The sequence below is a fragment of the Fusarium graminearum genome, chromosome 1, assembly GCF_000240135.3.
Source record: "Fusarium graminearum PH-1 chromosome 1, whole genome shotgun sequence".
NCBI lineage: Eukaryota > Fungi > Ascomycota > Sordariomycetes > Hypocreales > Nectriaceae > Fusarium > Fusarium graminearum.
The window spans coordinates 7,878,148-7,904,378 of record NC_026474.1 but is presented as its reverse complement, the minus strand read 5'-3'; the positions used below and the strand labels follow the sequence as shown (position 1 = coordinate 7,904,378).

Here is a 26,231-nt window from a genome sequence, read left to right as displayed (position 1 = left end):
TTTAGACAAGATCCTTTAGTGTTGACAGTAACGCTCCGAGACATCAATCCCTCAAATAACTTAACTTCCACACACATATAAAGACTCCAAACCCCTCTCTAGCTTATATCACTAGACAAATAACAGCAACTCTACACTTGAACAACATGTCTGTATCCGGCCTCCAATATGATTCGGAGTTCGCCGAAGTATTGGCTCCAATCAAATCTGGCCGCCCCTCTATCCCTCCTAAGACAGCCGTCGACATTCGCCGTAACAATCACGCTTTATTTGACAAATTATTCCCAAAACCACCATCTTCAGATATCATCCAGCAGAAGGACTACATCGTTGAAAGCCACGACGGTGCGCGGATCCTTCTGCGTCGTTATGTCAAACCGGACATCCTCGAGGTTAAAGAACCTCAACCCGCAATCCTAGCAATCCACGGAGGCGGTTTCGTATCAGGCAGTGTGGAAGACTGCGGTGGACTCAACGCAGAAATGGCACTTCAAACAAGCAGACCAGTGTTTGCTGTTAAATATCGTCTTGCGCCTGAACATCCTTTTCCGGCAGCGGTGGAGGACAGTTTTGCAGCTCTAAAGTATCTTTCAGATCATGCAGAAGAGCTTAACATCGATTCCAAACGCATCTGCGTACAGGGAGCGAGTGCAGGGGGTGGTATAGCTGTGGGGATTGTACTCCTGGCCAGAGATAGAGATCTCAGCCCCCCAGTAGCAAAGCTGGTAGCTCTGACTCCCGAGTTGGATGATCGAACATGTCATCCAGCAGACACAGAGTTTCTCAAGTTCACCACGTGGACACCGCACCACAATCGACTCGCTTGGAAAGCATACGTAGGATAGGACAAAGCTGGTAAGGTAGAGGCGGATGTTTCGCCTTATGCGGCACCGGCGAGGGCGGAAAGCTATAAAGGATTTCCTCCCACATACGTTGATGTCGGCACGCTGGACTTGTTCCGAGACGAGGACTTGGGGTTTGTAAAGAGGCTGATGGAAGATAATGTCGAGGTTGAGTTTCACCTCTGGCCTGGTGTACCTCATGTATTCGAGTACCTAGGACCTGGGACAAGATGGCCTCAGCGAGCCAAAGAAGCTCGAATTGATGCACTAATGCGGTTCTAGGTCTAGATTGTACGGTATAAGAGTTAAGGTGGTTAGATGGTATGGCATTGGTGAATCATAGAAGTTATTGGCTATTGAGATAAATGCTTTCCTAGAAAGCTAACAAGCAGCTCAGAAATTTTCTCAGGCTGATCCTCAGGTGAAAAATGTCCAGTGTCATCCAAAATAGTAAGCTCCGATCCAGGAATTGCACCATGGAGTTTATGAGCCCAATCAACTACCTGCCATGCATCATCCGCACCCCATATTAACTGCACAGGCAGCTTGCTCAGCTCTCCGAGACGCGGTGCTATCTCCATTGTATGCTTCGGATCATAGTGTCGAACCTGATGCTCGAATAGACTAGGTTGTCCAATTGGACCAGAGATGTAGTCGAGGTAGGTGTCAAGACTCGACTCCTCGAACTGCTTCCGGTTTTCGACCGCGGACAGTAATCACTCCCTGAAATGGGCTCGGTGCTCGTTTTTGTCCGTCTTGATAAGAGTTTCAAGGCCCTTTTGCATCTGCTTCTTGGTCTGCTTTGATGGATAGCTGCCGAAGCTCACAACGTCAATGAGTGTTAAAAATAAAACCCTTTCAGGAGAAAATATAGAGAAGCGCTGGGCAATACCGCCTCCAATATCATGAGCAAAAATATGAGTCTTCTCCAAACCCCAAAGTTCTAAAAATCCTTCTAGGATAGAAACCTGGCCTGTCATGGAGGTATCGACAGCCAGGTTCCACGGACGCTCTGAAAGACCGAAGCCAAGAAGATCAAAAAGATGGACTTTATAACCGGCGTCGACGAGCTTGGGGACGATGTTGCGCCATATGAGGGATGATGATGGTGTGCCGTGAAGAAGAACAACAGGTTTTCCCTTGCCATAGATACCGTAGGCGACACGGCTTCCACTGATGAGGGCGTTTTCTGTGGCAATTGGCTGGAGCATGATTTATCATTTGTGATTGATGAGTCTGAAGATAATGATATGATTCTTCGCTAGGTTCTTGTACTCATGGATTAATAATGGTTGGCATGTCCTCTGAAGAGCACATGTGCTAGCGACCAGGCGATAAAGCCAAGATGACGAACGTCACTGATGGGAAATGAAGCGGAGTTTGTAACCATGAGAAAAAAGTAGGATGGCTTTGTAAGCTGTAATTCGGAACTGAAAAGCTTTGGTCGCTCATGAATCGGCTGTCGTCCTCTCTACGAATCTGACCTTGACACTAGTCAACATGGATAAGAAATAAGAGCGATTCTCGTCCTCAGGTGGCACAATTGCCTCAATGCTAAACTCCTTGATAAGAGCCGGAATGACCTTGAAGACCACCAGCTCTGCCAAGTGCCGGCCGGGGCATGTTCTCGCACCACCGCCCCAGCTCAGACTTACACGCTCCATGTTGCGCGCTGCGTCAGAGTCTGCGGTCAACCAACGGTCTGGCTTGAACTCATTACAATCGGAGCCAAAGATTTCTGGATTTCGATGTAATGCTACTGGGTTGCAGCCGACAGTTGTGTTGGGTGGGAAATAGTTGTTATGTAGATGAAGACCGCCCGCAGGGACTGTACGCGGCAAAGACATGCTGATGACGGGATATAGGCGTTTGGTTTCTTTGATAAGGCATTGTGTTTTTGGTAAGCGTGTTGCGGTGGAGTAATCAGCCGGATTGTGTGTTTCCAAGATCTCGCGGGATACTTGTTCTTGTATATCGTTATTTGAGCCAAGCATGGCGATTATTGACGTTAGAGTTGATGCCATTGTCTCATGGCCAGCGCCAAAATTGGTGATTACCATCTTCCGAAGATAATTCACTGTAAACTCAGGCTTGGATTTGTGCAAGGAAATTAGGTCTTTTAGAAGATCTTGACGATCATCTTTATGGTGCTTGGATTTCGTGGCTGCATTGATGCGTCGTGATGCTCTCTTGCCAACGTCCTGTAAAGCATTAGTATTGTTCTGAAGATTGGCAGTAAGAACGAGCATACAGGAAAAAAAGGCCGGAAATCTTTCGGGGGCTGGAAATTGACGCCCCAGATGGTACTAAAGAGTCGTCCAGTTGACTTTGACAAGAACTCAAGCTTGGCAGCCAGAGGAAATAGTCCAAAGACACTCTTTCGTCTCCAACCATGGTAGGCATGAGTACCGGAGCCATTGTCGGTACCATTCTTTAACATGCTGGGTGACCATGAGAGAACTATCGCGCCGAGGCATTCGACAGCGATGATGTGCATCCATTCATTGAGTTCGACCTGGGCACCCTTCAAGCTTTTCAATTTGGCGACGGTGCGTGCGAGAACCTCATCGACAGCAGCTTCATATTGGATGAGACTGGAGGTTTGATAGACTGGGCCGATGAGCCGACGCTGGATACGGTAACGTCTTACATCTCTCTCCGACAAAAGATCGAGAGTGTCTGGGAATTCAGGGTTGAGGTGCCAGTCGATGTAAGGTTTGTTAAGAGCGGTTGCCACTGCACAAGTTAGCACCCAATCTTCGGTCGAAAACAGTTAGCCATACAATAAAAGTCCGACTTTTCATAACCACTTCCACTGCCTTTGAAGGATTTTAGTTTATCTCTTTATATTTCAGGTTGATCACGTACTGTAAATCGCATGAAAAGCTTCCTTGGTATTGAACCAAACTTCATTCGGTCCAACGCGCACAACAGGTCCGTATCGTCGATGAAGAGTCTTTCCAAGGTACGCCATGCGTCCATTGCGAGCATTATAGGCGTGCCATACACTTGAAATGGCAGCGAATCTAGGTCCAGGGACATGGGCTAACGGGTGGAAGTATAGTCTGTAGATGGCGATTGAAGCCACCAGCACCAACAAGGTACAAATAATTCTGGTAAAGACACTGACCAGCAGACTACCTAGAGTCATCATCCAGGCAAAGAAAAAAGAGAAATAAATTGCCATGTCTGATGAAGCATCACAGCGGATGGCATGTACTTGTAGGGAGTGATTCGTGAGGGAGTTAAGTTGTTAGTTGCTTGGATGAAAAAAGTTAACATCCCCACATTCTCATTCTCATTCACATTAAGCCAAATCACAACACAAACAAAATTCTTAAATCTATTTGTATTTCTAAATGCCAATCACTACTGTTAAGCTCATATCTCTGCAAAGATCGAGTAAAACATTCATAAATGTCAATTACAATCTAGTTATAGTCATCAATTTTATAATAGTATTCAACCTCGAGATTTCTTCTGGGTCGTTCAAAGCTCTTGCTTCGCCTTGTCTTTCCTCTCCCTTTGAACTCTCAACTCCTCTCTCCATTTCTTTCCCCAAATCATCAAAACGATCAATATAGGGCACCCAAGAATGTAAAGTCCTCCAACAAGTGTAAAAGCCCATCCAACACCCATAGCGTCAATCATGGGTATAATCGCCGCACTAGCTCCAGCTCCAACGAGACATCGCGTCAAGTTATTCGCCGCACTTGCAGTCCCTGCTTTACTTGGATGAATATCGATTAGTAAAGAGTTAACCGTGTTGTTGAATCCGACGATTCCCACACCCATCAGTCCGCTGATCACGCATGGCACAGCGACGTTCGTCTTGGCATCGACAGCCCAGCCCCAGGCTATCACCATGACCGCTGCGAGTAGAAGAAGAGGAAAGCCAATCTCGAGACGGGCGCGCTCAATGGGGAAAGAAGAAAGATCTTGCTGCTTGCTTCGCTCATACGGGATACCAAGTTTATCGCAGTGGCGCTTGTAGTTTCGGTTCGTGAAAGTCCCCACGATGAACGCTGCGATGATTGATCCAGCCGCAATAGGAAGAAACATCAATCCATTTTGGACTTCATTAAAGCCATATAGGTCTTCAAAGAGAGAAGGCATGGCGGCAGCTACACAGTAGAAACCCGCAAAGCATATACTGCTGAATCCGAGTAGAAGACCTGTCTCTTTCTCAAAGAGCATGAGGAGTGATTCAAGAACATTGGGTGGCTTGAACTTGAACTTTTTGGAAGTCGATACTGTAGAGACTTGGCGACTTAGACCAGCTTTGTCCGACTCAGCTCGACTGCGTCGCAGTTTAAGAATTTGTATGACGGAACGGTACATCAAGGGTGGATTGATGGAACCATCACCGACGACATGACGACAAGTCTCTGGGTAAAAGATAACAATGAGAAAGAGACCGACGCCAGAGAATATGGCGAGGAACCAGAAGATAGATCGCCAGCCCAGATATTGAGCAAGTAAACCACCAATGACTGGCCCCAACGAAGGACCGAGAACACTGGGAACAGCAGTTATACCGATATACTGCCCTCTCTCAGCAGACGTGACAACATCAGCCACCACGGCAAAGCAGAGCGCAACGGTACTAGCAGAACCAGCAGATTGTAAACATCGAAGACCAAGTAAAGCGCCATAGCTGGGTACAAGAGCAAGACCAATATTGGCAGCGATGTAGATGGTGAAGCACACGACATACGCAGGTCTTCTCCCACCACTATCCGCAAGCGATCCAATGAACATGGGCGTAATGCCTTGGAATATCATATAAGTCGTGACAGTGAGATTGATCTGCGAGGTAGTGACGCCCAGATCTTTGGCTATAGCTGGTAGAGCAGGGAAGTAAATCTGGGCCGTCATAGGCGACAACAAAGCTGTCGTGGCAGCCGCCAAAACAATGAGACGCTTCTGCCATATTGTGAAGCTCGAGTAAGGTTTATAGACTTCTGTATCTATGCCGGGTTGTTGCTTTTCATCGTCTTGGCAGGGCGGTAGTGTATGTATACTCTCAATGCCATCTTTATGGTGTTGATGGTCAGAAGTAGTGGCGCTCATATTCCCAGTAGTTTTGGGATGATGTTCAAAAGAATAAATGATGACATTTTAATCGGCGAAAAAGAGAAAAATTGATGAGATCAAAGTCGAATTAAATAAACCTATGAGAGATGCAGCTAAATTGATAAACATGCCGGCCTTTTGCTTCGGTGATGGTATTATAAGTGGGTTTGTCCACATCGTTTCGGTGCCGAGTCGGCAGACAGCTTGTAAGTGACTGTCATCCAGGGACTGTGTATTAAAACATGCTTCTGGATTGGTTGCTGGGATGATGTACCGATGGAGATTGACTTGGGTTATGTCCGGTGTAAGAGCTGGGTTGACTCCGGAGGGCGTTGTGTACCTTGCAATCGGCGCCGACTACGGGATGACTCAGTTTGTGATGGGATGGGTTACCCTTCTCCTTTTTATGTCTCCCTCATTAGCTGAAGGATCAGATTCGACACTTCGTTTGCGCTCGTCCCTGTCGTTACCCTGAAAACCCACTCCAAGCATGTACTCAGATAGTTCCTGATCAAACTCTGCCCCTTGATTTTCGTCCAGATCAAGTTCTACCAACCATGGGACTTTATCAAACCGTCCATTTCCCATAAGTGCAGCATTAACAAACATGGTCTCGCCAGGTCGCATCTGTGCACCAGTGGGATTGATATGGCAATACCGTCGTGACGCGTACTCTCTCTTCCTCCATTCCCTCAACACTTTCTCCCGAGGGGTCTCATGCGAGTGGCCGGTTAACCGTGCCAGATTCTCAATCACAATGGATTGATCGTTGTTAATGTCGGTGAAATGGTGCGGAACCTTTGATATGTTGGGTCTCCACGACACCAGCTTTGCACCCCAGCCTTCGTGAACATGTCCGAAGCAATGGACCCGTGGTTGGGCTCTCGCAACTGCAGCGAACAACTGTGGGCACCCGATTCGTTCGTTATTCGACGTTAAATCCATGATTCCCAGAGGTGGGCCGTGTGTTATAACAATATCGGTCCCCTGTTTGATGTTGAAATCGTGAATGCCATCGTACTGGAAGCCCCAGCCAGGGCAGTTGTGAGTAGGTGTATACGGACTCACGTAAAGCTCCAGAACAGAATTACTGGGAAGTTGAAGTTGGTGAGGTCCCTCACTCAGGAATGTGATGCCCTTTGCTACGGCCTCGAGCAGTATCTGTTGGGCTTCGCCAACCTGTCCATACTCGGCCTTGATGGCACCGCTGAGATTTTCTTGATTAATCCTGCAGGTTTCCCTGATCTTACGACGGTAGGCCTTATCATCAAGGGAGAAGTCATGGTTTCCTGCGATGACGATCTTCAACGGAGCTTTGATACTGTCCAGTAGATGGATGGCCTCACGGTAGTCTCTCAACGTGGAGTTATTTGTGAGGTCGCCACAGTGAATCACCAGGTCTACTGGCTCAAGAGGTTCCAGACCGGGTTGGAACCTCTGTGCGTGAGTATCAGATAGTATCATAATGCGTGTTCTGATAGAGGCTAACATGGTGAATGTGTTAAGTGTGGTTGAGTATGTGAATAAAGATTGGATGATAATGGATCCTTAGTGAGACAGAGCTTACATAGGGGCAAAGTTCATTCTTATAGTAGACAGGGTGGGTGATTGTGAAAACTTAACATTGAACTGTGACAGCAACGAGACAGTTAAATATCAAGGTCGTGTGGGCAACAGGCAACATTTTACATCAAGGTTTGTGTTTGCAGACAATATCTCAAACTTTGATAGAGATAGGTTCCATAATATCGAGTTAAGATAGACAGAATTCGAAGGGTCTTGAAACTTTAGGCAAGTTTTGACATGTTGAGGAAGCGACGAGAGAGTTTAGAGGTGTCTTGTGACTGGCTTTTATCTTTGTATTAATTGAGCGTCCACTTATATTTCAAGGCTTGACATGACAACACATAATAATGACTATCCATTGAGAGTCTATTTATGTGTAGGTTCGCATTTGATACGATATGGTTGTCACGCTGCATGTTAGTCGAGTTTAAGAGAACCAGGAGGACTCTTGACTCAAGGCCGAGTGTAAGTTGAACATGTCAGCAGATCAGGCAGACAATCTCATTCCCGATTATTCTTAAGATAAAATAGATAAATAGAATGAAATGAATGATAGCCCACTACTCCTTAATGAGACCTTTATGATGTATCTAATAAGTTATAGGATTGAACCAGTTCTACTATGTATTGTCCAAAGTTGCCCGCGGGAAAGGATCTGCGCTATAATTAGTATCCGCTGCGGACAACTCGAAATACCTCATCACGGACACTTATAAACCACTTCTGATCTGCAACTTCTACCAATTGAACAATTCACTCAAATAACTAAACAACTCTGAGTAACTATTCTACCGGATCGTGTAACTTGAAGTAGATACAGCTATCAGTAACACCCGACAACTCCCCGCATTCTTCTTAAATCTCGCCCCCACGTTGAGCACTTTCAGACAAACAACTCCAGGACAACACATTTCAACATGGACTACTCACTCGAGAATCACAAGTATTTTATCGGAAAACCCATCTCCGACCTTCCTACGCCGGCGCTGGTGGTTAATTTGCCAGTGCTCAAGAAGAATATCGACACTTTACATCAAGATGTGGAAAGACTGGGCATTGGCTTTAGGCCTCATGTCAAGACGCTCAAGGTGCGTTATAAACATAACGCACGAGTAACACCGGCTTACCATCTTATAGACGCTCGAGTTAACGAGGATGATGATTGCTGAAGGCAAATACAAGGGCATGATTGCATCCACCATTCCTGAGATCAAGGGTGCCTTGCCCCTGGTGGAGGAAGGTCTCGTGGAAGAGGTAATACTTAGCCGAGACAACCAAAGGTCGAAGCACTAACAGAATGCAGTGTCTGTATGGCATCCCAGTCTACCCAGGAGTTCTGCCCAGATTGATCGAACTGCGAAAGTCGTTGCGTCTCCAGCTTATGGTCGACAACGAGCAACAGGTCTCGTTCCTCGAAGAGTCAGCTTCTAGCCAGGAGCCCTGGGACATCTTCATCAAGTTGGACGTCGGCTCGCACAGAGCGGGCGTTGAAGCCAACAGTGATGCTCTGCATCGCTTGGTAAAGCGCGCAGAAAAGTCCTCTGCGGTCAACATCTACGGATTTTACTGTCACGCCGGACACTCGTACGGAGGTCGTTCACGAAAGGAAGCTGAAGAAACCCTCAACATCGAAGTATCGAGCGTGCTGGCCGCAGCCAAGCTCCTCCCCTCTGACCGCCGCCTTATCATTTCCGTCGGCAGCACACCTACAGCGCATGTAGTAGAAAGCCTCAAGGCGTCGATGCCAGAAAACGTCATCCTGGAGCTCCACGCAGGCAACTTCCCCTGCAACGATCTCCAGCAAGTATCGACAGGTCTCGTGACCGAGTCGCAGCAGGCCGTGTCGGTGGCAGCAGAGGTTTGCAGCGTCTACCCGGAGCGAAACGAAGCGCTGGTCAACGCAGGCGTGATTGCGCTGTCGCGTGAGGCAAGCGCCTTCAGTGGGTTCGGCCGCGTGGTGGGCAGCCCGGCGTGGGGTCTGGTGCGGTTGTCGCAGGAGCATGGGATCATGGGCACGAGCGAGGGTCGAAAGGTAGACGATGATTTCAAGGTCGGTCAGAGAGTTGAGATTTGGTGCAATCATTCGTGTATCGCGGCTGCTGCATTTCACGTGTATTATGTCGTTGACGAAGGAGGTATCGTGAGGGATACATGGATTCCCTGGAAGGGATGGTAGAGTGAGACCATAAGGCAATCAATTAAAGTGATCATCCATCAAAACCTGGATCAGCATCAGCAAACATGATTGAGTTCCTTGATTGGTCACCCCTATAATCTTGTTCCTGGCTCCAACATGTTCCGAACCAAGCAAAATCCTGCTTTTAATTGAGGGTTGTTAGGTAGTGGATCTCGAGCCGCATACGTCATCGGCGAATTGCGGAAGCTTCAAAAAGGTGCGTTGTCGATGATCTGCGTCACATGAAATCCCCATCCCATCCTTCTTCTCCTCCATCTTTTTTCTCCCCCCCTCAATCACGATACATACTCTTGGCTTTCATACTTCTCGTTTAAATACTCCCTGTTCCTCGACAATCTCTTAGGATCCATCCGTCCACAGCAACTCAATCAATTCCACCCCTCATCACTCACATTACCCCGCCTCCATCAGTAAGTACACACGTCACGTCACTTTAACGTATTTGTGCCCAACATCAGATCAGACCACTGACTTTTTCATCGCAGTGTCTTACGCCGATATTGCTGCCAAGGGCCCCAAGCAGAGCCCCGAGGATGTAAGCCAACAGCTATCAAAGTCTAAATCATCCCTAGCTAACCCCTCCAAAAAGGCTGCTGCCCCTCAACCTCCTCAAATCCTGACTGACGAGTCTGCTTCCACCGCCTCTCTGGTCGACGTTGATATGCCTAGCGTGCACACCGTCCCCAACGACTTCCTTGAGCAGGAGATCCAGACCGAGACTCAAGCAGCCCGCATCGAGCGAGAGGAAGAGGCCAAGCAAGAGAAGCGAAAGCGTGACTCAGCCGCCTCAAAGGCCAAGCAGACCGACAACTGGCTGATCCAGCAGTTCTCCAAGCTGTCCGACGGCGAAGCTACCGGTCTGACCGTCGCCAACCTGGCCACCGTCGTCAGTCTCGGTGCCTTCCTCGGCTACAAGGGCTGGGGCCTGTACGAGAAGGGCAGGCTCGACTGGAAGGCCGTCTCCTACGGTGTCGGCATCCTCGCCAGTGCAGCAGCTGCCCAGGGTGCTGTCGGACGATACCTGTACAAGGGAAAGAAGGGTGGTTCTTAGAAAGATGATGATGAAAAGTGTGAAAGTCAACAAAGGAACACAGGTTGCAAAAGCCCTTGTGAAAAACTACTACAGAGCTCAGATCCCGAAACGGCCAATAACTCTGATTATGACGAGATTACGCTGCGGGATTTCTTGAGGGGTGCCTGAGATGGCAGCTTTTTTTTATTGCGTTTTGGTGCATTGCATTGCACTACTTTACTTTGTTTATACTCTACTCTGGCCGATACCAGGTTATTACCCATCTCAATACATGCTCAGGCACGATACCAAGTTCAGTAATTTTCACTCACTCTCAACACGTGATTCCAAATGACCGTAAAATGCAAAGCCATAGCTGACAATGAGATGTGATTCATGTCTATTAATTTCGTGGCTTCTGTTCCTTCTCATCATACAGCGTTGGTACAGATATGAACACCCTTGCCCATGCCAAGCTCCCAAAATAATTTACAAAAAGTACATTTTCCACTCAACTACGCCAATATTTTATACTTCTTACTGCTTCTTCTCAGCGTTCTTCTTGGCAGCCTCTTGTCTCTCAATATGCTTGATCTCCTCGTTGGCAGCAGTGGCGTCGTGAGCCTGTGTTATCCCCACAGTGACCTCCTTCTTTTGGACCTCGCTCTTATGCATATCCTGCCAGTACTTGTCGTTCACAGGCTTTTCTATAGGGATAGCAACATCCTGGACCATTCGTGATCCGGAGGAAGCGGTTTCGGCGTCGGACTTGGGCTCGGCATCTCTGTGAGCATCAACGGCGGGCTTCTGGGCGGAGTCGGTTGAAGTGGAGGTGGTCTTGGCAGGTGTCTTGGACTCGGCAGGCTTTTGCGAATCATCGAACTTTGTGGCATCGGCGGCAGTCTTATCTTTAGTTTCGCGGGCGAGTTCGCCGTTAGACTTGACTTCGGCAGTCGTAGGTTCACCAGAGGGCTGTTCGTCGCCAAAATCGGGAGTAGGAGCGCCATCCTCATCATCTGCGAGCTCGGCACCGTAAATATCGGGGTACTTCTTGAAGCACTCTTGCATTCCCCTGTTATCGTGTTAGTAAGTCACAGGTAACAATGTCATTCGATATGACGTACTGGAACTTGTCAATGCAGTCCATGCCCTTGGGCTCCTCTTGAGAGAAAACGAAGCAGCTGAAAGCAGTCTTGAACTCCTCTCCACAAGGTCCATCAGCCATACCACCCAAGCAAGGGCAGTCCCAGTTGATCTCGCCAGTCTCGGGGTTGAAGGCGCCCTGCTGGCCGGCCTCCTCTTCTAGAGCAGCAGGCGATCCATCGGCGGCAGCAGTTTGGGGGTTCGATTGTTGAGACTCAGGTGTCTTTGAAGAAGCGGCAGTCTCTTCGCTCTTAGCCTTGATCTGCTTGCGCTTCTCCTCTACAATAGAGTCGACGGTAGGTAGGTCGTCATCGGAAAATGCAGCGGGAGCAGGAACCGTTTTTGCTTCAAGGTGTTAGTTGCATGCTTCCTATTTCTCCCGAGCAATTGAAGCACACATACAGATCGCCTCATCAGCAAAGATTGGGCTTGTGTTATAGTAGTATACGGCACCGAATGCCAGACCCAATCGCACCAAGGAACCCTTGAAGGATCGGGGCTTGTCGGCGGGAGCTGTGGAAGCGAATCGTCGAGGAGCAGCGCGGATGGTGCTTGATCGCAAGCTGGCAATTACAGGCCTCGAGGCCGATCGCATGGTGTTTCGATACATGGTGTTTGGAGTCTAACGGAATGAAGAAACAAAGGGAATCATCAATTCGAGGCGCGAAAAGCAAGAGATACAAGAAAGAATTGGTCAGCAGTGGAGCATCGGGAACATTTGACGTCTACGTATAATATGATGCTGGCAACTGGGCCCTTGAACCTCCGAGCTACCGGGAATTGGATCCAAGCCAGGAATTTGAGTGAAAAAAATAATGTAACCGTCATTTAACCGCCGCCCGAACTCTCTCTCTCGTTATCGATAAGTGAGTGACATTTATCGGACCATGACGTTCCCCCCACCATCGATCGTAGGTTGTTTGATGTTTTAGATAGTGCGCATCCATTCCTGATCATATGATACGCCTCTAAGCCTTGTCAGAAGCCATATTAAACATTTGGACGGCGAAACCAACCCTTGGCTATTTTAGCTTTTGGACTGTTGGTGGCTGTTACATAGGGCCAAAGCTTGTTCGCTAGACGAAGTTGGTTCAGGCAAGGCGAGACAGCGCAAGACAAACCAGAAGCTGTCGCACAGGAAACGAGGGGAAATTGACAAGCTAGGCGGACTGAACTAGGTATTCTTCTCGCGAGGGCAAAGGCGAAACAGCTTGCATTTTTGCTCAAAAAGGGGACTACTATCTCTTCCATCTTATCACCACCATTCCCCAGCCATCCCAACGTCGCAAGCTGAGATCACCACCCCCACGATAATCATGGCCTCAAAGACCTTTGAATGGCGACCAGCAAAGCTGCTCCAGGACTATAACATCGGCCAGGACTTCGCTCTTCTCATTCTTAACCAGCCTTTGAAGAACGGCGTCAACCTGCGCAAGCTCTGGAAGAACTGTACGTAGCTCGCCTGACTGTTGCGTCTTCTCGGTTACTAAACTAAGGGTCACCGCAGCTTCTGTTAGAGTCGCAGCAGATGGAGGAGCAAACAGACTACACAAGCTCTCATCTTTCCATGGAAAATACGTACGTTCTATCCCCGTTGCGAAACGAAAAAGTAACTTGTCGCAATTGCGGAATGGCGTTGCTAACCTTTGGCAACAGTCCAACCTTCAGCTCATCATCGGCGACCTCGATTCCCTGACCCCAACGGTCCGCGATTTCTACTCGTCGCAACCCTCCCCTGCGCAAATCATCCGCGACGCCGATCAAGAGTCGACCGATTTCTCCAAAGCCGTCAACTGGATCCGCAAAGAACACTCGGGAATTGATATTGTCGCTCTTGGAGGCATTGGTGGCCGTGTCGACCAGGGTCTTTCCCAGCTCCACCACCTGTACCTCTTCCAAACCGATCCCGAATATGCGAGCGGCCGCGTCTTCCTCCTCTCCGGCTCGAGCTTGACCTTTTTGCTCAAAGCTGGCACACACCACATCCAGGTCCGCGAGGATGGCGAGGAGGACGCCTTTGGCAAGCACATTGGCATTATTCCCCTCAAGGAAGCCGCCAACATTACAACAAAGGGATTCGAGTGGGACGTCGAGGACTGGCACACCGAGATTGGCGGCAAGTTAAGTACTAGCAATCACATCTTGCCCGATTCGCAGATCGTGACAGTGACGACGAACAAAGACGTGCTTTTCACAGTAGCACTTAAAGAAGGCGACGGTGATGACGAGTAATCCAATTCTCAAGCTCAGTGGATCATATTGTGCCTTGTATTTTGAACCCGCTGCAGATGGGTGGTATGATACAAGTCTAAAGAACAAACTCAAGACACAAATAAAAGACAACTCCCGAGCGCCGCGCTGATGCCTCCTTCCCAACGTGCATACATGTCTGTAGCCATTTTTACTCCCCAAACGTCTATACCAATTCAGGGGTTTTATTCTATCGCAAGAAATGAAGCACCAGCCAGCAGAACAGAAAGAATATCACCACGCCCGCAGCAAAGATCCATTTATCTTCTTTCGCACGTCGCTCTACCATACGAATCGTATCGCCGCTGACGCCCAATGTGTTGGCAACGCTGTAAAGTCGCTTCTGGGTACTCTTGAGCATCTCGCGCTGCTGGCCTAGATCGCCAAGCACAGCCTGTCCGCGCGCAATGTAGTCGTCGAGCGCCTGATTTGTGTTTGAGAAGAAGTTCTGCTCCCTAAAAGCATGGGCCTCGCGCATCTCGTCCGGCGAGCCTGTCGTCAGGGGTCCGTTGGACTGGGGTGGGTGTCGAGGCTGGAAGGTGGAGTGCGTGTTTGTCGTCGTTGCGTTCGCATAAGGATTCTCCGGCGTAGCATTGTACGGTCTCCTTCCGAGAAGTTCTGTGCGATTCGCCTGATGCTGGGCATCCTCACGAGCTTTCTTTAGGGAATCGATCTGGCCTCGGAAATCGGAGAGGTTCTCCCGAAACCTCTTGACCCGCGCAAAAGCCTCTTCCTGCTTCTTGGGGACGATCTCCTGTCGGGCGAGGCTTTGGTAGTCATCGAGCGTCTTTGTGAAGGTAGCGATTGAGGCGGACACGTTGCCGATTTCGGAAGGGGATGCTTGGGGTTTTGTATTGAGGTTTTGGAGTTCAGCAGCGAGAGACTTGCTTTGCCGCAAGGCGGAGTTGTATGCGATATTCTAGGTCAAAGCTTTAGCGAGTGCGACTGGGTCTGGGAGTGGTAGGGGAATTACCATGATTGCGGATTTTGCTGTGGGAGGCTTGTCAGGGACGAGTGACGTGCGGCGACAACTTTCATCATGATTTCTTGGTGGAGGAATACATGATGAGGCCAGATCTCGCGGGCCGGAATAATGACAGTCCGACATAAGATGCTTACCCTGGATCTCGAAGTCGTCTAGGGAGTTTACTTCGTTCGAACAGGAGCAATTGGAGGTTCAAATCGTCATACGTTTCAACGAGATGTACTGCAGTAAAGGTACTGAAATTCTAAGGTGACAACACTAGTCTCTCAGTCCAGTTCGTTGGTCTCCCCATACTAACCATCGCCTTTCCTTTCGCCAAGTCCATGTTGATGTTAAACAAAGTAGTTGTCCCGTCTCTGTGTGCAGTCACATCGCGATTGATCGACGCCGGGTATCCTTGTTCATCCTTGAATAACTCAAACAAGGAATCATGGTTGATACTGTCTGAGGCAAGTTTGTCTTGTACAAGCTCAGACATGCGTGCAAAGCGCACCTTGGAATCCGGCAACCAGCCTGGCTCGTCGACCCCAGGATGTTCGAGAAGCAAATGGTTTGTATGAACTAGAGCCCCGCTGCTGTCCAAGTTGATCTCTTTAATCCCAATACTGGTGCACTCCAGACCTAGAGCCTCTCGTGGATCCGACACAAGGATATGCCCACTGCCAGCTGTTCCCAACTTGTATAGTTTGCCCGCAGCTTCTCGTGCTGATCTAGATTCTAGGGCTGTCCTAAGAGCGAGATGGATCGGAAGTTTAGTGTTATCAACACCGCGAGCTCGGATTGCGTTGAGGACCGTTCCGACTCCGGCAGAATTGATACCAATCTTGCCTATCACACCCGCCTCGGTAACCATCGAGATGTTGGGCATGTCTGTTCCAGGTTGAGAAATATGGCAGATGAGAAGATTTGGCGACTGTTTAGGTTGCCAATCCCAGTTCTGCGCCAGGAGCATTTGGCCGTTGGGTTGTCGGTATGCAACACCAGTGCAGCCGTCAGTTTGGATTGGAGTAGTAGCGTCATCTGTATAGAGACTGAAGGTGATTTCAGTCCTGACATTCAGTGCAATAATATCCAGGAGGTCAACACCAGCACCGTCAGCTAGACCTTGCATTTCCTCGACGTGTCGAAGAGATATCCTTCGTAGAGGCTCGATATACTTTTCAGCTTCTTGACGAACAGCTCCCCAGTTCATAGAACATGTTTCTTGGAAGAGGTCTTCGTAAAATGAGATAGATCCATTTACTTTGTCTTTAGCGGCGGTACCATGTCGATGGCCAATCTGTGCAATTGTTAGAGTAGTGGGACTTGAGATTTTATACAAGAGAGAGTGAATACTTCATATGGCGTTCCGGAGCAGCGAACTTCTAACATGGTGAGTTCTTGATCTGAGAGATGAGCAATGCCGATGAAGGAAGAAGAGTAAAGAGTTGTGATACCTAGCCGCTTACTCCAAGTCTGGAAGTGTTATGAGCGTATTCTAATTAAGCGCGGGGGCTACTTCTGGTGCCGGTATCAAGAGACAAAGCATCCTTCGCCCATCTCTGCCTTTTTGGTGATAGTTGCCCAGATATAGTGTCTAAAACAGAAATAAAGATATGAGGACAGTCGTGATTGATGTCTTAGTCGTATTCTTGAGTAGGCCTATTAAAAGACATACATGTCTATGTAACTTGTACACTTCAGCACGATATATCTTTGCGTCTAAAACTACAATAGAGAAGTCTATTTAAATGCACCATTGAATCACCAAGTGTTGGTTGATCCCAGACTTCGGAGGACAATGGCCGGTTGTGGTTTGGGTGGACACCGTCAGATGCCCGAATAGATCGGTGATTGGAGGCCGAAAGAATGTATTATCAATCGTCGGCTCTCACCTCCGATACGAAGTTTCTGACAACATTTCTTAACCATCACCAGATTCATTAACCCAAACCTGGTTCAACTATCGCCAAAATGGGAGACTTACCACATATGAGTGACAAGATTGGAAGTTTCAACCTTTCCTCAATTCATCCTGCTGATCCAGCTTACACCCCTCTTCTTTACCGTCTCCGAGAAGAGACTTTCCAGAACCGAACAACACAACTCAGACACGGTTCCTACCTGAGACGCTTCACGCGAGATGACTCACTAAACATACCTGCTGCGATTAAAGAAAATTCTGGAATCGACCTTGACCAATTCATGCGTCGATATGGATTGACTGGTTGTGTCGTTGTACAGAATGGTGCCATACGCCTCGAAGAGTATCGACATGGAAACTCCAAAGCCTCAAGGAACGATGTGCAATCTATCACCAAGTCTGTAGTTTCTACAGCATTGGTCATCGCCCAGCAAGAGGGAAAACTGTCCATCAACGATCCTGTATCTCGCCATGTAGAGGAACTCGAGGGAACTGCGTGGGCAGACGTCCCACTTCACGCACTATCCTGCATGTCATCAGGGGTAGTTGAGCAGTCCGAGGACGAGCGACCAGCTGATGTGCCAAACCCGATGTATGCGACCGAGCTTTATCCCCAGACCGATCCGGATGTTGTTCTCAACTGGCTCAAAACGGCAAGAAAAGTGGCCGAGCCATGGGAAGAGTTCCATTATTACAACCCAAACTACTATGTACTGTCAACAGCTATATCTCGTGCTACAAAAGAGCCCCTTGACGAGTATATATCCCGCACAATATGGGAACCGGCTGGGATGCAGTACGACGGTTACATACGAACCACAGCCGCAGGTCACGTTGACGGCCACGGAGGTCTCTCAGTTACTCTGACAGACATGGCTCGTTTTGGGTGTTTTATCCTTGATGGGATGAAAGAAGAAGGAAAAGGACCAAACGTGCCACATGGTTGGTTTAAGGATGTCTCTGACGCAAAGTTCAGTGTTGGACCTAGATCCCTTAACCCCAACAACTTTGTGTCTGGCTTTGGCTACGAAAGTGGTTGGTGGACGACTGGAAGAGGAGATCCAGATAAGTATCAGATGGGAGATGACGGTGTTTTTGCGGGTATCGGCATGTATGGACAGGCCATTTACATTGTACCCGGGCTGGATGCCGTCATTGCTGTTCAGTCTGGATATCCCGAGCATGATTTTGATCTCTTTACTAAGAATGCTGAGCTCGCCACGGAAATTCTGAAAGTTCTCAGGGAGTCATAGAGCAAGTAAACATCCAGTCCAATACAAATTTTATTGCTGGGCGTGAGTCGGCGCATTTGGTGGGTACAGCATTGAAGACAAATTTCCTTTTTCGTTGCCTGCAACAGATAGTCATAGGAAAAATAGTGCACAAAGAGTCAGTCCTTGTTATGAGGCTTGTTTGAGTTTAAAGATTTTGACGTGATGAGCTTTCGCATTGGAACAATCGAGCAAACAAAAGCATATTTGGGAAGGTAAAAAAGGAAAAAACGAAGGCTGTGCGAAAAGAACCTATCAATAGAATATACCAACATAGACTTCCAACCTGAATAAAACATATTTTATTGCTTTTAATGTGCGCAAAGGTTCAACTTGGAGGGTACATAAGATGAATGAGATCGAACTTGGACTTCTAAAAATCCTTACCCACGGATATAATTTGACACCAAGACCAAGTTGACAATTCGCAACATTAATCACCCTCCAACTATCGAAGCAAACGAAAATAATGGACTCCTTCAACCGTACTTTTGATTGTTTTTCTTTCGGTTCAGACGCAATGGACCTTGACAACATCGAGGAATTCAACGGGACACATGACTTTGGAACAAAGTATGTACAAGACCTTGTTTATCAAAAGAGGATCATATCTACTGGTAAATGCAGTACTTTCTGGAACTTTGACAGTTTCCGTTCCGATACCGAGATGCCGTTTCAGGCAGAGCCAGACTCCGCCGAGCCCTTCGATGCCGATATATCGATGAACTTTGAGGTTTGTCCTCCATCAGACAAGGACATTCATGATGAAGACATGATAGATGCCGATGCCGAAGAAGAGTATATGGCCACAGAAACAAAAATAAATAAATTCTGGTCTGGAACCTTCTCTCTTCTGCTCTCACCTTAGCGGATCCTCCTACGAGATTCTGGTTCAGAAGAGGGTCAACCATAGCTTCGCCATCCCCAACGCGAAGTGTCTTGACATCGACCCTTCCAGTTTGAGTCGGTATTTTCATCACGCACGGCCCAAGTCCAACTCAGCAATCATCGAGGAAGACTTGAATAATTTCGCAGGGCTTCAATCAGCCGTGTGCAAGTTCCCCGGCCACAGACGCCAAGACATGTCCTATGCCTGTGGTGCAAGTGAGGAACGCCGAATCTATCACAAGGCCGTGCGTGTGAACAGGGGGCTACGTTATGAGGCCCATATTCCAAGCATGAAAGTCATACAGAAAAAGCGCGGCTCGGAGTTCTTGTATAATACCATCTTGAAGATGAATGAGGATGAAGAACTGGGATTAGATGTGTTTTCACGGATAAAGCTGAAGCAAAAAATGGAGATAGACGAGTCGCATAGACGACACCAAGGTTGAGCAGATAGGCTCCGATTTAGTTTTCAGTGGGATGTGGATTGTTAGTAATTATGGTTTTGGTATATGAAAGTTATCGATATGTTTTACTGCAAAGTTTGGTATGATGGGATTCTTAAGCGTTACACTGTAATCGTGGCATGCAATAACTCATAAGATGGAGTTTACTAAATGCATTACTACTATTTCAATGCAAATTATAATTATTGTGTATTATTTTCGAATTCGACTCGTGATAAAAGACAGAATCTGCAAAACCTGCGAAGGTGTCTTATATCCATCCCAACACCTGCGTCCTAGCACATAGACTAGAAGATATATGGTATGAAGCGAGCTGTTTTTGCATGCCAGTTCTCCCACTCCTTACCGAAAGCTGCCTTCAACATCTTCTCCTCTTCACATACTCTTTTCCATGTTCCGTAGAAGAAAACTGCAGTGCATGGTGCCATAAGGCCCAACATCCAATACAAGGTATTGTAATACTGGGGAGGAACCCAACAACTGAAAGGCCCATCCAGTCTACTGAGAAGTGCAACGTTGGACAACACAAGGATGAGAACGCCGGTATAACTTGGGTGCTGGACATATTGGTATATCCCCGTCGTTTTCAATCGATCTGGCGTTCTGAGCGCAAAGGTAAAGTTTTTGCCCAGCGACGCGTAGGGGATCAAACGAAGAGGAATCCCAGCACCGAAAATCAGGGCCAAGGGTATCGCGGTTGCTGGAGACCATGTTATGAGGTTCATGTTGAGTCCATTTTCTCCACCGTGACGGATGACAGAGGCTGGTATGTCCGGGTAGTGCAGGGCGAGAGCAGCAGACTGCAGCGCTAGTAAACCCCAAGGAGCTAGTGCCACCTTGGTCGAGTGTTTTTTGGTCAAAAGCAAGCCACGAACCGAGTCTCCGGTTGAGGGAGCAGCATGGTGACTGGGGTTTGGCGGTGATAGAGCGATGTAATTTCCGTAGACGGAGCCTAGTATGGCAGCCGCCAACGAGGCTTGAGAGAGTGAAAAAGGAAAAGTCATTGGCTGATAGATGCTGTGACGTTTGGAGAAGTAGGTACGAGTCAAAATGAAGATGGCTTGAGGAGAGAGATGGAAGTGGATATGAATGACGATGGCTGGAACAAGTGTTTAAGCTAAGGATGCGAACTAGCCGACTGTAGTCTGAGCAACTTCACGTGACAAATGGTTACCATTACGAAGATGAGCTGAACGGTTTGCATCCTGTGGATCGAGATCGACGGTAAGGAACAGGATCCGAAGATAGTTTCACAGCGGGATGTGTTGCGATGGTGATGGAATATGAACCAACTATTTTCAACAACAAGATATGCAGCCAAGACCCAGGCTACCATCGTACATACAGTAGTAGTTAGCTACAGTATACCGGCTTACATACATACATGGTACAAAGTCAATTAGGTTCAGTCCGATGGTGTATCTAATGGTTAGTGAGACGCGGATGGGCACATTTATCAACTGACTTCTGGTAGCAATGAAACGAATCACGTCTGATAGTCGAAATATTCCCCAGAAATAGAAACGTCACTCCCCCGTCAACTAAAACTTGAACATCCCCCAACCGAACGGAACCGGCCTCTAAAAGGAACCCCGTGTCAATCAATTGTACACAGCCAATTAATTCCGCTAGCTTGCCAGTACTAACTGCCGTAAATATCCAGTCTCCACTTGAGTACATGACATTTATCGATGCTGAGTTAGTGGCAACGAATGTAAATCGATCGGCGTGTTCTAGACTCTGCCACTTTTCCCAGTTCCTTTGGGCCTCAGCACCCTGCATCAGTCAATGCTTCTGCTGCTGCCGCTGCTTCTTCAAAGGCATGAATTACAGTAACCCTTTAGGTACTAATGCTGCTAAGCTGCTTTCAGGATCTTCAGGGCTCTTCAGGGCCCTTGAATGGCTGCCGGTCTTCGGCCCTCATCCGTGTCTTCCTTGTCGTGGCAAACTCGACCTTTCCCTCCCTCCCTAGCTTCCCGACTCTGGACTGTCTCTCTTTTCGCTCTTTATTTTTCCCACCCAATTATGAGCTTGAACGTTGTGGAAAAACGTTGAGGAGGGCGAGGGCATAATTTCATACCAAACATCTTTATCTTGTCCTTCTCATCTAGCCTCTGCCATTGTTCTATAGACACGCTCGATTGATTGCCGAACATGGCAACCCTGGCAGAATATGTCGAGGTGCCTAAGAAACATGTCGTCTCTGAAGCTACACGAGAACGAGAGACATTTAGGTAAGAATTGGCATTTATTCCAAATGCCTCACTAAATATTGACCGTCATTAGATATGACGACTCGCTTTTCACAAACGTTCGCTACAATGACTCTGGATCACCAGTTCCTCAATCTCAGCTCGTCACATGCTCAGATGTCATCCTCACGGCTCTCGCCCGGCTAGCCGCTTCACAAACGGGCGCAGCTAAGGCCATGATCTCGTTGTTTGACCAGACTCACCAGTACATCATCGCTGAAGCCTCTGCCACCACTCCCCTAATTCCCAGTCTAGGATATGATTCGCACCACGAGACCCTCTGGCACTGTGGAACAGCAATTCCTCGTGCCCACAGCGCCTGTGAAAACACTTTATGCTCCGATGACCCTCCCGAGGCTGGACCTGATGGATTCAAAGCTGGCCATCAGCTACCTGTCATTGTTGTTGACGATGTCACGACTCATCCAGAGTACTCAGCAAAACCGTACTGTCGACCTGGAGGCGCGGCGAGATTTTACGCCGCTGTGCCGATCCGGACTGATCGGGGTGTCAATATCGGTGTTATCTGCGTTATTGATACGAAGCCGTCTTTACCTTGGGACTCCCGAATGTCGAGAATGATGAGAGAGCTTTCCAAGGCTGTGACTGAGCATCTTGAGACCATCAGTCTCAAAAGTAACCAACGAAGGAGCGAGAAAAAAGCCACGGGCTTGACCGCATTTGTCGAGGGGGACGCACAATCTGTCCCCTCAGCGGAGCGACCGCAGGAGAACGAGAAGCGACTCAATGGTGATCCCAAACCTCAACGACCCAAGATTGAGGACATACAGAGCGCCCTAGGAGAAATGGATATCAAGTTATCCACGACAACTTCCAGGGACCCTCGGGAATTAACCAGTGGGCGAGCGAAGGACACGGGTGCTGTGCAACCTGCTCCTGATGGATTTACTGTCTATCACGATCCAAACCGAGTTCTTGAAACGCCAAGGGAAATATTCTCCAAAGCCGCTCGTATTGTCAAAAATTCGATAGAGATCGATGGATGTATGTTTCTGAACGCAGATATGCTCGAGTTCTCAACCACTGGTGTTTCCAATGAATGGATGGATGAGGATCTACCGCCCCGGCGGCCGTCGACTTTCAGTTACCACGATAGCGAAGATACTTATACGACTGGGTCATCCGAAGACCGCTCGCGCCCCTCATGCCAGGTACTTGGATCATCAGAGAAAACTGCGTTAAAAGGCCAGCGCGTCTCTATTTCTCTTCCACAGACCCTTCTTGCCCGGATGATCCGACGATATCCCAAGGGCCATATATTCAACCTCGATGCGAACGGAGATCTACAGCCTGACGAACTATCTGACAAATCCAACTACCGCGCTCTGCATAACGGACAAGATACATCCCACACCTCTGGCGATGCCCACAGCAAACAGGAAAACCGACTCCGGATCCAGCGACGAGAAGCAAATATTCTCCGCGAAGCGTTCCCGGGATCTCGCAGCATAGCCTTTGTTCCTATCTGGGATCTGCGTAAGAAGCGATGGTCCGCTGGCGGATTTATATACTCTTTCAACATCAAACGCAGCTTCACTATTGATCTCGACCTCAGTTATCTCAGAGCCCTTGGTATGCTTGCCGCGGCTGAAGCCTTCAGGCTCGAGACTTTGGTTGCAGACAAGGCCAAGACCGACGCTCTGGGTTCGCTGTCTCATGAGCTGAGATCGCCACTTCATGGTGCCGTTCTTAGCGTGGAGTTGCTTAACGATACTGATCTTAGCATTCCACAGCAGAATATCGTCCGCACGATTGAGACGTGCTGTCGAACGCTTTCCGACACCATTGATCATCTTCTCGAATATTCAAAGGTCAACAAGCCGCCACCCCAGGAACGCAGCCTAGGGAACCAGGCCGACAAGTATGGTCTCAGCAGAGCTCCGACTACTGGCCGCAATCCCAATTCATCAAGAAAGGTTGTTCAGCTCGACGTACTGGCTGAAGAAGTTTTGGAAAGCGTTTATGCTGGTTTCAACTTTCAGCACGTTTCTCTTGCCCAAGCAGCTCAGTCGACAAGTCCACCGCTCCGACGCCCCGGCCACACATCAATACGTCGAATGGATACCGTGCAAGCCATAGAAGAGCTCCGGACACCAGTTAAGGACCGAGGCTGTGTTGAAACAAAAATCGGAGATGTAGAGATCTTTTTGGTGATTGATTCTCGGCCATCATGGGGATTTTACACACAGCCTGGACCAGTGCGCCGTATCATCATGAACCTGTTTGGAAACTCGCTTAAATACACAACCAAGGGGCTGATCCGAGTTTCTCTGGAACAGACAGGTGCTTTGGGGGCTGACGATAACGATTGCTGGGTGACAATTACTGTCTCTGATACGGGAGTAGGCATCAGCGACGACTTTTTACAAAACGGACTATTCAAGCCTTTCTCACAAGAGAATCACTTATCTCCCGGCACAGGCCTTGGATTGAGCTTTGTCAAGCAGATCACAGCACAATTTGGTGGTCAGATATCGGTCAAAAGTCGAGTCGGCACGGGAACAACTGTGACAGTCAGACTACCTATGAAACTAGGCGATGACTGCCATAAAGGAGTTTGCGAAGCTCGACAAAGAGAAGAAGAGTTTGAGGCGCAGACGGATAAGCTACGTGGACTTCGCGTCAAGGTGATCGACTTCGAAAATAACGAAAGTGATTCATCGGGAACCAAGATGGAATCGCCTTGTCAGCTTGTGCGGAACATGTGCAATGAGTGGCTCGGTATGCAGGTCAACACTGGCTTCGAAACGCCATGTCTACTGCCAGATCTTGCCATATGGTCCGAGCAAGGTTTCGAAAAGCCTTGTGATCAACAGGATGCGATGCCTGATGTTCCGAATATTGTGCTCTGCGCGAATGCCCTTACCGTTCACCAATATGCCTGTGGAACCAAGACGATACCGCGGCCAGGGGTATTTGAATTTATTTCTCAGCCGTAAGTGCATCCGATTTTATGTTTGATACTATTACTGACTTGTGACTTAGACTGGGTCCCAGAAAATTAGCAAAGGCATGCTCGCTGGCCCTTTACCGCTGGACGGTTGCACAAACATCCACCGACTCTCCAACAACCGCACCTAGAGGACAAGAATCACTAACTATTCCTGATACTACCGCCTCGTCAATTCCACACCCCGCGTCCCCATTCCCTCAAAGCGCCGAAGCAACGCCCACACAGACGACTCAAAGCTACTTCCGCAACCCCGAATTTCTCCTCGTAGATGATAACTTCATCAACCTGAAAATCCTCTCCTCGTATATGAAAAAGCTTAAACAACCCTACCAGACTGCCTCTGATGGCCTTCAAGCAGTGACAGCTTACGAAGCCGATCCAGGACGATATACATGCGTACTGATGGATATTTCGATGCCCGTGATGGACGGCTTCGAGGCTACACGTAGAATCCGTGCTTTCGAAACACAACAGGGACTCAGGCCGGCTTTGATATTAGCACTGACAGGCCTGGCTTCTGAAGAGGCGCAGAGGGAGGCTGAGGTCAGTGGATTGGACTTGTTCCTTACAAAGCCTGTGAGATTGAAGGAGTTGGGTCCGATTTTGAGGGCCAAGGGGGTTTTGGAGGAGGAATCGAACTTGGGTTAAGACGTGGATGAAAGGCTAAAAGCGATACAATTAATATTTGGATAGATTGATATGAAGGAAATATAATAGAAATGAGATAATGAAATCTATGCTCAATATCACATTTAATAGAATTTGGTCGAACTCTTGATATGCAAATCTAGATCCTTAGTGATCGGTACATGGAAAAGGCCGGGCTATTTGGAATATGTCTTGGCTTAGTGTACAATAGAGGTGTTATCAAACTACCTACTAGTGCAGGTCTCGTACAGCTATACATCGGCTATCTAAGTTATCCTCCGGATGGATATGACAGTTCACAACCTTCACTGCAGTTTTAATCCCATCTCAGGCATGTCTAAATCCTTGTAAGTGACTAGACTAGCGGGAGGAGATGGAGGGGTATGCGTTGGCCGACTACACTGCAATTTTAATCCTCACACTGACTTGCTGCCATTTGATATAAAGTTAAGACACTCTAACTACTAAAGAATTGTAAGTCTTTTCAGGTCCCATAGTTAACTGATTGGATATATCGAAGAAGATGGTGTTGATATGCAAGCTTTACGTGGTCAAAGGAGATGGGTCAGCTTCGAGGCTGCTGGTAATAAAACCCCACCAACCACTCTTCACTGCAGTTTTAACACACTCCCGGACTTGCTTGAGTCTCTACAGCATAAAACTGGTATCTTTATGGGATAGGCTACTCATGCGAACTGGTACTGCAATTTTAACTCCCTCTCAGTCTTGTTGCCATCTGACTTTCAAGTCTGAAAGCCCA

General features: G+C 48.1%; 14 protein-coding genes across 14 annotated transcripts; 7 read left to right on the top strand and 7 right to left on the bottom strand.

Annotated features, from left to right (window-relative positions):
- Nucleotides 1-146: 146 nt before the first annotated feature.
- Nucleotides 147-1,124, top strand: FGSG_02459 (uncharacterized protein; the record flags this gene model as incomplete). Its single annotated transcript, XM_011320081.1, has 2 exons — nucleotides 147-836; nucleotides 867-1,124. 2 exons carry the CDS (start codon nucleotides 147-149, stop codon nucleotides 1,122-1,124), a joined length of 948 nt encoding a protein of 315 aa, XP_011318383.1.
- Nucleotides 1,125-1,558: 434 nt separating this feature from the next.
- On the bottom strand, nucleotides 1,559-4,029 carry FGSG_02458 (uncharacterized protein; the record flags this gene model as incomplete). The annotated part of the gene is made up of 4 exons (XM_011320080.1): nucleotides 1,559-2,044; nucleotides 2,327-3,043; nucleotides 3,094-3,578; nucleotides 3,711-4,029. The coding sequence occupies 4 exons, from the start codon at nucleotides 4,027-4,029 to the stop codon at nucleotides 1,559-1,561; spliced, it is 2,007 nt and encodes a 668-aa protein (XP_011318382.1).
- A 302-nt stretch (nucleotides 4,030-4,331) lies between these two features.
- Nucleotides 4,332-5,915, bottom strand: FGSG_12141 (uncharacterized protein; the record flags this gene model as incomplete). Its single annotated transcript, XM_011320079.1, has 1 exon — nucleotides 4,332-5,915. The coding sequence occupies one exon, from the start codon at nucleotides 5,913-5,915 to the stop codon at nucleotides 4,332-4,334; it is 1,584 nt and encodes a 527-aa protein (XP_011318381.1).
- Nucleotides 5,916-6,287: 372 nt separating this feature from the next.
- FGSG_12140 (uncharacterized protein) lies at nucleotides 6,288-7,409 on the bottom strand (the record flags this gene model as incomplete). Its single annotated transcript, XM_011320078.1, has 1 exon — nucleotides 6,288-7,409. One exon carries the CDS (start codon nucleotides 7,407-7,409, stop codon nucleotides 6,288-6,290), a length of 1,122 nt encoding a protein of 373 aa, XP_011318380.1.
- Nucleotides 7,410-8,401: 992 nt separating this feature from the next.
- On the top strand, nucleotides 8,402-9,660 carry FGSG_12139 (uncharacterized protein; the record flags this gene model as incomplete). Its single annotated transcript, XM_011320077.1, has 3 exons — nucleotides 8,402-8,572; nucleotides 8,622-8,738; nucleotides 8,788-9,660. The coding sequence occupies 3 exons, from the start codon at nucleotides 8,402-8,404 to the stop codon at nucleotides 9,658-9,660; spliced, it is 1,161 nt and encodes a 386-aa protein (XP_011318379.1).
- Nucleotides 9,661-9,973: 313 nt separating this feature from the next.
- Nucleotides 9,974-11,014, top strand: FGSG_12138 (uncharacterized protein). Its single transcript, XM_011320076.1, has 2 exons — nucleotides 9,974-10,091; nucleotides 10,167-11,014. The coding sequence occupies exon 2, from the start codon at nucleotides 10,343-10,345 to the stop codon at nucleotides 10,730-10,732; it is 390 nt and encodes a 129-aa protein (XP_011318378.1). The 5' UTR covers nucleotides 9,974-10,091; nucleotides 10,167-10,342; the 3' UTR covers nucleotides 10,733-11,014.
- Nucleotides 11,015-11,230: 216 nt separating this feature from the next.
- FGSG_02455 (uncharacterized protein) lies at nucleotides 11,231-12,446 on the bottom strand (the record flags this gene model as incomplete). Its single annotated transcript, XM_011320075.1, has 3 exons — nucleotides 11,231-11,765; nucleotides 11,818-12,181; nucleotides 12,239-12,446. The coding sequence occupies 3 exons, from the start codon at nucleotides 12,444-12,446 to the stop codon at nucleotides 11,231-11,233; spliced, it is 1,107 nt and encodes a 368-aa protein (XP_011318377.1).
- A 356-nt stretch (nucleotides 12,447-12,802) lies between these two features.
- On the top strand, nucleotides 12,803-14,176 carry FGSG_02454 (uncharacterized protein). The gene is made up of 3 exons (XM_011320074.1): nucleotides 12,803-13,285; nucleotides 13,344-13,414; nucleotides 13,493-14,176. Exons 1-3 carry the CDS (start codon nucleotides 13,153-13,155, stop codon nucleotides 14,066-14,068), a joined length of 780 nt encoding a protein of 259 aa, XP_011318376.1. The 5' UTR covers nucleotides 12,803-13,152; the 3' UTR covers nucleotides 14,069-14,176.
- A 65-nt stretch (nucleotides 14,177-14,241) lies between these two features.
- Nucleotides 14,242-15,062, bottom strand: FGSG_12137 (uncharacterized protein; the record flags this gene model as incomplete). The annotated part of the gene is made up of 2 exons (XM_011320073.1): nucleotides 14,242-15,005; nucleotides 15,060-15,062. 2 exons carry the CDS (start codon nucleotides 15,060-15,062, stop codon nucleotides 14,277-14,279), a joined length of 732 nt encoding a protein of 243 aa, XP_011318375.1. The 3' UTR covers nucleotides 14,242-14,276.
- Nucleotides 15,063-15,315: 253 nt separating this feature from the next.
- FGSG_12136 (uncharacterized protein) lies at nucleotides 15,316-16,442 on the bottom strand (the record flags this gene model as incomplete). The annotated part of the gene is made up of 2 exons (XM_011320072.1): nucleotides 15,316-16,350; nucleotides 16,407-16,442. The coding sequence occupies 2 exons, from the start codon at nucleotides 16,440-16,442 to the stop codon at nucleotides 15,316-15,318; spliced, it is 1,071 nt and encodes a 356-aa protein (XP_011318374.1).
- A 582-nt stretch (nucleotides 16,443-17,024) lies between these two features.
- On the top strand, nucleotides 17,025-18,227 carry FGSG_02452 (uncharacterized protein; the record flags this gene model as incomplete). The annotated part of the gene is made up of 1 exon (XM_011320071.1): nucleotides 17,025-18,227. The coding sequence occupies one exon, from the start codon at nucleotides 17,025-17,027 to the stop codon at nucleotides 18,225-18,227; it is 1,203 nt and encodes a 400-aa protein (XP_011318373.1).
- A 538-nt stretch (nucleotides 18,228-18,765) lies between these two features.
- FGSG_02451 (uncharacterized protein) lies at nucleotides 18,766-19,579 on the top strand (the record flags this gene model as incomplete). The annotated part of the gene is made up of 3 exons (XM_011320070.1): nucleotides 18,766-18,818; nucleotides 18,873-19,043; nucleotides 19,114-19,579. 3 exons carry the CDS (start codon nucleotides 18,766-18,768, stop codon nucleotides 19,577-19,579), a joined length of 690 nt encoding a protein of 229 aa, XP_011318372.1.
- A 305-nt stretch (nucleotides 19,580-19,884) lies between these two features.
- FGSG_02450 (uncharacterized protein) lies at nucleotides 19,885-21,684 on the bottom strand (the record flags this gene model as incomplete). Its single annotated transcript, XM_011320069.1, has 3 exons — nucleotides 19,885-20,696; nucleotides 20,943-20,954; nucleotides 21,678-21,684. 3 exons carry the CDS (start codon nucleotides 21,682-21,684, stop codon nucleotides 19,885-19,887), a joined length of 831 nt encoding a protein of 276 aa, XP_011318371.1.
- Nucleotides 21,685-21,751: 67 nt separating this feature from the next.
- FGSG_02449 (uncharacterized protein) lies at nucleotides 21,752-25,471 on the top strand (the record flags this gene model as incomplete). The annotated part of the gene is made up of 4 exons (XM_011320068.1): nucleotides 21,752-21,831; nucleotides 21,884-22,821; nucleotides 22,873-24,805; nucleotides 24,856-25,471. The coding sequence occupies 4 exons, from the start codon at nucleotides 21,752-21,754 to the stop codon at nucleotides 25,469-25,471; spliced, it is 3,567 nt and encodes a 1,188-aa protein (XP_011318370.1).
- Between the last annotated feature and the right edge of the window lie 760 nt (nucleotides 25,472-26,231).

Bases quoted from the DNA above. Each gene is read 5' to 3' on its own strand.
- FGSG_12138 (XM_011320076.1), top strand. From the start codon at position 10,343: ATGCCTAGCGTGCACACCGTCCCCAACGACTTCCTTGAGCAGGAGATC.
- FGSG_02454 (XM_011320074.1), top strand. From the start codon at position 13,153: ATGGCCTCAAAGACCTTTGAATGGCGACCAGCAAAGCTGCTCCAGGAC. The intron at 13,286-13,343 runs GTACGTAGCTCG...GGGTCACCGCAG, and splicing joins GCGCAAGCTCTGGAAGAACT to CTTCTGTTAGAGTCGCAGCA. The intron at 13,415-13,492 runs GTACGTTCTATC...CTTTGGCAACAG, and splicing joins CATCTTTCCATGGAAAATAC to TCCAACCTTCAGCTCATCAT.